Source organism: Triticum dicoccoides, chromosome 2A (assembly GCF_002162155.2).
Source record: "Triticum dicoccoides isolate Atlit2015 ecotype Zavitan chromosome 2A, WEW_v2.0, whole genome shotgun sequence".
In the NCBI taxonomy this organism is placed as follows: domain Eukaryota; kingdom Viridiplantae; phylum Streptophyta; class Magnoliopsida; order Poales; family Poaceae; genus Triticum; species Triticum dicoccoides.
Window position 1 is genome coordinate 93,205,609 of NC_041382.1, and position 9,425 is coordinate 93,215,033.

General features: G+C 53.5%; 1 protein-coding gene across 1 annotated transcript; it reads left to right on the forward strand.

Moving 5' to 3' along the window:
- Positions 1-2,837: 2,837 nt before the first annotated feature.
- On the forward strand, positions 2,838-5,082 carry LOC119353554 (probable galacturonosyltransferase-like 4). Its single transcript, XM_037620172.1, has one exon. The coding sequence runs from the start codon at positions 3,313-3,315 to the stop codon at positions 4,372-4,374; it is 1,062 nt and encodes a 353-aa protein (XP_037476069.1). The 5' UTR covers positions 2,838-3,312; the 3' UTR covers positions 4,375-5,082.
- Positions 5,083-9,425: the final 4,343 nt, after the last annotated feature.

Sequence of the window (9,425 nt, forward strand, 5' to 3'; positions counted from 1 at the left end):
ATAGTGGTGTATTGATATGGTGAATATGTGGACTCGTGTGCGCCACCTCAAAAGAGTTACATTGCAGTCGTAGTTCAGGATAGCCACCGAGTCAAAGCTGGCTTGCTGCAGTTAAACCCCACCATCCCCTTTGTTGATAATGATGCATATGTAGTTAGTTCTGATGTAAGTCTTGCTGGGTACATTTGTACTCACGTTTGCCTATTTTATGTTTTTGCAGAGAGACTTCGGTCTCACTAGTAGTTTTGCGTGGACTTCGACGTTTAGCTTGTTACCTCAGCTACGATCTTGTGCCCCGGCAGGATCTGGTAGATAGTCAGGCTTCTCAGCCCTTTTCAGTTATAGATGTCTGTACCCAGACATGATAGCTTCCGCTTGTGCTTTGATTTGTATGCTCTGATTGTTGGGTCATGAGACCCATGTTTGTAATATCTCGCTCCTCGGAGCCTATTGAATAAATACTTGAGTCGTAGAGTCATGTTGTGATGCCATGTTGTATTTGCACATATCAAGGATATTGTGTGTATGTTATTGAAATGCTTGGTATGTGTGGGATCTGACCATCTAGTTGTTTATCTTTAGTAGCCTCTCTTACGGGGAAATGTCTCCTAGTGTTTCCACCGAGCCATGGTAGCTTGCTACTGCTCCGGAACACTTAGGCTGGCCGGCATGTGTCCTTCTTCGTTCCTGTGTCTGTCCCTTCGGGGAAATGTCACGCGATGAATACCGGAGTCCTGTTAGCCCGCTACAGCCCGGTTCACCGGAGTCCTGCTAGCCCAGTGCTACAGCCTGGATTCACTCGCTGATGACCGACACGTTCGATGCTGGGTCATGGATGCCTGTCCCTGTAAGTCTGTGCCACTTTGGGTTTACGACTAGCCATGTCAGCCCGGGCTCCTTATCATATGGATGCTAGCGACACTGTCATATACGTGTGCCAAAAGGCGCAAACGGTCCCGGGCAAAGGTAAGGCGACACCCGTGGGAATACCGTGCGTGAGGCCGCAAAGTGATATGAGGTGTTACATGCTAGATCGATGTGGCATTGAGTCGGGGTCCTGACATACGATGTCGAGGATTCAATCAATCCCGTATACAATTCCCTTTGTCCAGCGGTATTGTACTTGCCCGAGATTCGATCGTCGGTATCCGATACCTTGTTCAATCTCGTTACCGGCAAGTCTCTTTACTCGTTCCGTAACACATCATCCCGTGATCAACTCCTTGGTCACATTGTGCACATTATGATGATGTCCTACCGAGTGGGCCCAGAGATACCTCTCCGTCACACGGAGTGACAAATCTCAGTCTCGATTCGTGCCAACCCAACAGACACTTTCGGAGATACCCGTAGTGTACCTTTATAGCCACCCAGTTACGTTGTGACGCTTGGTACATCCAAAGCATTTCTACGGTATCCGGGAGTTGCACAATCTCATGGTCTAAGGAAATGATACTTGACATTAGAAAAGCTTTAGCATATGAACTACACGATCTTTGTGCTAGGCTTAGAATTGGGTCTTGTCCATCACATCATTCTCCTAATGATGTGATCCCGTTATCAACGACATCCAATGTCCATGGTCAGGAAACCGTAACCATCTATTGATCAACGAGCTAGTCAACTAGAGGCTTACTAGGGACATGGTGCTGTCTATGTATCCACACATGTATCTGAGTTTCCTATCAATACAATTATAGCATGGATAATAAACGATTATCATGAACAAGAAAATATAATAATAACCAATTTATTATTGCCTCTAGGGCATATTTCCAATAATATGCATGGCATCAGTCCTACCCTTATATAGGAATAGGAGGGGGGCACTGCAGTGGGCTTACATTGCAGGTGGTACGTTGAACCAGGTGGATGCAACTTGTGCGATCCACTCGAGTTTAACAAGCCGCCAACTGCATCGAAACCTTCTGGCCAGGGACAGAGAGCTAGTGTAGACATGCTAGTAAGGGCCTTTACAAAGATCTACTCCTTGGGCATAATGGTCTTGAGTCCGACCCATTTCAGCTAGCCAAGGAGACCATGTTTCCCGTATTGTTGACAACCACCTCCACCATTGCCGCTAAACAATCACAACCACATCGCCATGAGCGGCCTTGCCACCACCGCAGGCCTCAACCGAGGCTTGCCCCAAACCTGAAACGAGCCTGCCACGACCGTGCGCGTTCCTTGTAGCGCCTCCTCTACCTCATACCACCACGTTGCCCATCCACCAGTAGGACGCCGACGCGACCACCCCAGAGCAGGGGCGGCGCAACCAATTGCCAACATTGCAGGAACAAACAGATCGACGGAAACCCGATTCAAACTCCCGAGCCCACACGCAAGCTGCTGCCAACGTTGCAAGGCCACCATAGTTCCGTGGCGCAAACAACAATACAAACAACGCCACGTCGCCTCCCGCAGTGAGATCCCTAGCCCACCGGCGCACTTCACACGAAGCGGAGAACATATCCCACCATCACCGTTTTCGCGCAGGCTTTGCCCGACGAAGGCTACCGGGCAAGAGGGAGGAGGAGCTGGCCGGGAAGGTATGGTCCCCGCCCATGTCGCCCTGGTCGAGAGTTCCACCCACATTTGAATTTTCGTGAAGAAATGACATCCGTTGTGTATGAAAAAAAGGGACAAAATAGTGTTCTAAAAAGATTCAATTTTGAAAGCATTTCACCCAGAGCTGTGAACAGCTAGCTCGCCGCCTGCCAACCACCGGTGCGGCGCATGCACGCCACGCTGGCCGCAACGTGCGTGATGGAGCCCCTCGATCGTCCTCCACGCGCAAACACACAAGCTGGCCGGAGCTCAGATGGACGGACGGAGTACCACCCAACACGAAACGTACCTGCACACCTACACCCGCTCCTTCCTCCCGGATTCCCTTCTGATTTTCCCTCTGTAAATAAACGTGGGAAGCGCACCGACATCGTCGGTCGTCACGCACAAGCGGGCAATCATCGCCCCTGTCCGATGTCCTTTCCCTGCACACCTGGAGTTGAAAGGCGTAGTATATAATCCGATGCGCATGTGGTCATGTGCCGTTGCGTGATCCGAGCACAGAGTGCCGCTGTCGGTCGCCGCCGTCGTCTCCATTGCCATTGCCAAGGGACGCTCTAGCTCGCGCGCGCCTCCTACCCTGCCCCCGGCAAGCTGCCAGGTTTCTCCTCGCTCACCTCCTCCCCCCTCTCACCGGGGCACGGTCCCGGCATCCTAGCCAGCCACCCTTCCCGTGCGCGCCGGCGTGCAGTCCTTGTCGCCGCGCTCACCCGCCGCGCGCGCGTTCTGGTGGTGCGAAGCGCGATGGCGTCGTCGTGGGCGCTTCTGGCAGCGGTGCTGCTGGCGACCCACGGCGTGGCGGCGGTGTCTGGCGCCCGGGCGGCGGCGGACGCTACACGGCTGCCGTCGTCGGGGCCGGGGTTCAGGGAGGCGCCCGCGTTCCGGAACGGCGACGGGTGCCCGCCGCGGGGGGCGGGGGAGCGCGTGCACATCGCCATGACGCTGGACGCCAACTACCTCCGCGGCACCGTCGCGGCCGTCTTCTCCATCCTGCAGCACACGGCGTGCCCGGAGGACGTGTCGTTCCACTTCCTGGCGGCGCGGCGGCGGGACGCCGACGCCGTGCGCGCCACGTTCCCGTACCTGGACCCCAGCGTGCACCTCTTCGACCCGGCCCGCGTCAGCGGCCGCATCTCCCGCTCCGTGCGCCACGCGCTGGACCAGCCGCTCAACTACGCGCGCATCTACCTCGCCGACACGCTGCCCCGGTCCGTGCGCCGCGTCATCTACCTCGACTCCGACGTGGTGGTCGTGGACGACGTGCGCAAGCTCTGGTCCGTGGACCTCGACGCCGGCGGCGGCCACGTGGTGGCGGCGCCCGAGTACTGCCACACCAACTTCACCAAGTACTTCACCGACGCCTTCTGGTCGGACCCGCGGCTCAGCGCCACGTTCCGGCAGGGCCCGCACCGGCGCCGGCGGCCGTGCTACTTCAACACGGGCGTGATGGTGATCGACGTGGCGCGGTGGCGCGCGGGGGGGTACTCGAGGCGGGTGGAGGAGTGGATGGCGGTGCAGAAGGAGGAGAAGCGGATCTACAGCCTGGGGTCGCTGCCGCCGTTCCTGCTGGTGCTCGCCGGCGAGATCATGCCGGTGGACCACCGGTGGAACCAGCACGGGCTCGGCGGGGACAACGCGGAGGGGAGGTGCCGGAGCCTCCACCCGGGCCCCATCAGCCTGCTGCACTGGAGCGGGAAGGGCAAGCCGTGGCTGCGGCTCGACACCCGGAAGCCGTGCACCGTCGACTACCTCTGGGAGCCATACGACCTCTACAAGGCCGCCGCCACCACCGCGATCGAGGAGTGAGCTGCCGCCGCCGCCGCCGCGGTCGAGGAATGAGCCGCCATGACCAGTCGATCGATTCGACTGAGAGCCGGCACTAGTCGAGCTGAGAGGCAGGCAGATCGAAGAGGAAACACGACGAACCATACTGGCGCGAGGATCGGAGAACAAGTTTGTCGCTCGGGAGTTCTCGAAGAATTTTATCGGATGTCCCCGAAGGGACGAGTGCTCGAAGAATTTTGCGAGGGAAGCAGAGGGGATCGAATTCCCATTTTTTCTTCCGGCTTTGCTACATCAACGGGCTATTACGGGGTTTTACAGGGCTTGGCGCCCACCCCCGCCAGTTAAAATCAGGGGGGCCCGATTAATTAGGAGAAGGAGGTTAGTTAGCCCAATTAAAAAAGGACAAGTCAGCTGGTCCGTAAAAGTCCGTCGATATAATCCGTGTATCTAGCATTTTTGTTTTTCTTCGGGGTGGTCATCGTGCAATTGACATTTCTGCCCTTGGATTGTATATACATACAGGACACGTCACGTGGGTGGGTCGGGCCGCAGGTTTTGTATTTTTTTTTGCAATGGCGCAGGTTTTGTATTTTTTATGGTAATACGTGTCTCATTCATATCATAAAAAACAAAGTACAAGTCACGTAAAGACCGACATGACAAAACTGAAAAAATAGCAGAACATCTCTGAGCTTGACATCAACGCCCGTCACCTACCTCCGGCACCACCATAGTAGCCACCGAAGAAAAGAATGACGAATCATCTTCTCATCCGAACTCGACGCGGCTCCATCGCTGTATGCAGCTTTGCGGACCTTCAAGGTTTTGTACTCGACCAGAGGTGTATGCATAAATGCGTATATGTATACGTGCGAATGTACTAGGTACAACATTGAGTCGTTGACTCGATAATTCATGTACGTTTTTTTCTCTAATGAGAGGTTTTCCACCTCTGATTTCTATTAACAGAAACCAGTATTCCGGTAGACTACAACGTTTATAGAGTCAAGCTTCTGTGGTTGGATGGTTAAAGATACTGTGGTATCCACAGTCCATTGGAGTTCAAGTCCTGGCTCATAGGGGTAGGATGTGCGTGTGTGCATTCATAAGGATGAGTGTATGCGTGTGTATATGAGCACTTGCGTCTGTATCGTGTTAAAAAAGAGTGAAAAAAGTAAAGGCATTCTCCGGTCCTTACGACAATTACAACAACAAATACAGTAAAAATCCGTGCTGCAAAATCGTTTTAGGGTAATACCGTAAAACTTCTTTATGAGTTTTTACGGTATGATGTGTGTTGGCAGAGATTATGTAAAAATCGCTTTGGGTCAAATGTGGTGCCCACTGGTCGGTAATGAACTTAATTGGGTTCTGGTCATGGTCGAGAAGAGTGCCAAGGCGTCGCTCCTCTGTCACGCCGTCGCGCTCCGATCGCGCTCCATAGATGACCTCCTCCTCCGTCGCCATAGCGAGGAAGGCGAGGCGGCGGTGGACCAACAAAGGAGGGGCAAGGGGCACCGGAGCTCGCAGATGGAGTCGTGGGCGCCCATAGTCGACAAGGAGGGCGTCGACGCGGGGGGTAGGGGCGCGAGGGGCTGCTCGGCGGACGGCATGGTGGTTGCGTCCATGGTTGCAGCGCACGAGGCGCAGACAAGGAGGAGAGGCGGATGCGCGAGAGGCTCGTGTAGAGGGGCATGTGTTCCTGGATCGTGCAGGCGCCCCGATTCCTGCCCCGGCGCTGGGTTATGCTGGATTTCTTGAGCGCGGGCGGCAGGACAAGGGCGCGGAGGTGATGGAGGCTGTGAGGAGAGGCGACAGGAGAAAGTTGCGAAGATTGCAGTAGCTGATGGCGGCGCGGTGCAGGGCTCGTCGGCGGTCGCCGGATCAAGGCTATCGGCAGCGCAGGCACAGGGGCGGGTGCGGTTGCTGTTGAAACTTCCCTCCCGCCAACTGCTTTCTGGTATAGTGGTAGCTGTAAAAAAGGCCATGAAATCAGTACTACTCCCTCCGTCCCAAATTTTTTGTCGGAAGTAGATGATAATTGGGCTCTCACATAGGGGGTGTGCTAATTTTCTTTACAATTCAGCCGGATATGCAAGACCGGGTCTTTTTTTTTGACAAAAAATGTAAACTGGCGGTTATAATAAAGGCCGAGCCTCTTACGGTATCTGCTAGAGTTGCTCTAAGGGCATTTCTAGCGGATCCTCTAATACTCTAAGGGCATCTCTACCGGATCCCCTAATACTAAAACTGTCAGACGTCATGTAAAAAAGGCTAAAACTACTCTCCATTTTACTCTACATTTTTTTAGAAAAGTCACTGTCACGGAGCTACCAGACCCCCTATACTTTGAGTGCCTAAAAAACTAAACACAATTTTTCCACATAAATTCATTTCAAACACGTAGTTAAACTACTTCAGTTCAAAGTTTGATAATGGTACTACATTAGCATTGCACAAACCATAATTAAACATCACACACATACTACATTGCAACCAAACCGACATCGAACTAACACTAGATCGGTCTACCTCATACACGCTACCGATCACCTAGTCACCACGGTTAAGATACTCCGAGAAGTCCAAACTGATGTCGCTGCTCGCGTCGGAGGAAGAGTCCTAAGAGCCGGACGGGAAATTGTTCACCGCATCGGAGGGGACGGCCTCCGCGTCGTTGGCGGTGTCGGTGGCTAGGCCAAATGGCTTCTCCTCCTCCTCCTCCTCCTCATCCTCCATGTCTGACTCCTCTAGGAGCTCGTCAACTTGTCGTTGTAATCGTCATTTTGACTTGACGGCAGGAAAGAGCTTGGTGCGGTTGCCCTCGACAGCGCGCTCATCTTGGACGGATACTAAGAACGCCACACTAATGGCAATGAGCTCTAGCTCGTCTTCGATGAGATTCTCCATGCATCCCTCGTTGATGCACTCGCTGAGGGTGTCCTGGACTAGGGGGTCCTCGGGCGTCCGACCTGTTAGACATGGGTCGGACTGATGGGCTGTGAAGATACGAAGACCGAAGACTCTCTCTCTCTCTCTCTCTCGTGTCCAGATGGGACTCTCCTTGGCGTGGAAGACAAGCTTGGCGTCCAAAAATGAAGATTTATTTCTCTGTAACCGACTTTGTACAACCCTAGTCTCCTCCGTGTCTATATAAACCGGAGGGCTTAGTCCGTAGAGGATAGATAATCATAATCATAGTCATACATGCTAGACTTTTAGAGTTTTAGCCATTACGATCTCGTGGTAGATCAACTCTTGTAATACTCATATTCATCAAGATCAATCAAGCAGGAAGTAGGGTATTACCTCCATAGAGAGGGCCCGAATCTGGGTAAACATTGTGTCCCCTGTCTCATGTTATCATCAACCTTAGACGCACAGTTCGGGACCCCGTACCCGAGATCCGCCGGTTTTGACACCGACATTGGTGCTTTCATTGAGAGTTCCACTGTGCCGTCGTCAAAAGGTTTGATGGCTGCTTCGATCATCTATAACGAAGCTGTCCAAGGGGAAGTCTTCCTCCCCGGACAAATCTTTGTATTCGGCGGCTTCGCACCGCGGGCCAACTCGCTTGGCCATCTCGAGCAGATCGAAAGCTACGCCCCTGGCCATCAGGTCAGATTTGGAAGCTTGAACTACGTCGCGGATATCCGCGGAGACTTGATCTTCGACGGATTCGAGACCACGACAGCCGCCCCCTGCCACCACGATGAACATGACATAAATCAGTCATCGGACCACACCCAGGAAATAGTGCCTGTAACTGCTCTGGCCTTAGATCCGGAGCAGACCGCGCCATCCGAGGACGGGAAGCTCAACCCCACCACGGAAGCCGCAGACTCAGCGGCGTTGGAGCCACACACAGACCTAACTTCAAGTGACATCTGTGTCACCGGAACCATGGACTCGTCTCCGGCTACATGTTTCGAACCTTGTGTTGGGGAACATAGTAATTTCAAAAAATATTCCTACGCACACGCAAGATCATGGTGATGCATAGCAACGAGAGAGGAGAGTGTGTCCACGTACCCTCATAGACCGAATGCGGAAGCGTTAGCACAACCCGGTTGATATAGTCGTACATCTTCACGATCCGACCGATCAAGAACCGAACGCACGACACCTCCGAGTTCTGCACACGTTCAACTCGATGACGTCCCTCGAACTCCGATCCATCCAAGCTTTGAGGGAGAGTTCCGTCAGCATGACGGCGTGGTGACGATGATGATTGAGGGAGTCCTGGATTAGGGGGTGTCCGGATATCCGGACTATACCTTCGGCCGGACTCCCGGATTATGAAGATACAAGATTGAAGACTTCGTCCCGTGTCCGGAAGGGACTTTCCTTGGCGTGGAAGGCAAGCTTGGCGATACGGATATGTAGATCTCCTACCATTGTAACCGACTCTGTGTAACCCTAGCCCTCTCCGGTGTCTATATAAACCGGAGGGTTTTAGTCCGTAGGATGAACAACAATCATACCATAGGCTAGCTTCTAGGGTTTAGCCTCCTTGATCTCGTGGTAGATCTACTCTTGTACTACCCATATCATCAATATTAATCAAGCAGGAGTAGGGTTTTACCTCCATCGAGAGGGCCCGAACTTGGGTAAAAACATCGTGTCCCTTGTCTCCTGTTACCATCTGCCTAGACGCACAGTTCGGGACCCCCTACCCGAGATCCGCCGATTTTGACACCGACATTGGTGCTTTCATTGAGAGTTCCTCTGTGCCGTCGCCATCAGGAAGGATGCCTCATCCCGTCTTTAAAGACGGCACTTTTGCTAAGGGAGCTTTGGCTGTCGGCCAAACTCTCCGGCTAGGTGGTTTTCTTATGACCACCTGTTCGGCTGCTGCGCCGACGATGACCTCTCGGGTCATCAAAAGCAATCTTCACGTCAGCTGGAACTCGCCGAGCAGTTAGATCCAATGGAGCTCTCTTCTATAAACGAGCTCTTGGATCGCATCGCCGCCCTGGGAGTCGCTACGGATTTCGACCAGATTGGGCCTAAACCCGATCTGAGAGAGATTAACTCTTCCCAGGTCACCCATCACGTTGCCGTGGTAGAGG

What these genes read in the sequence shown, in the direction of transcription:
- LOC119353554 (XM_037620172.1), top strand. Translation starts at nt 3,313, where the DNA reads ATGGCGTCGTCGTGGGCGCTTCTGGCAGCGGTGCTGCTGGCGACCCAC.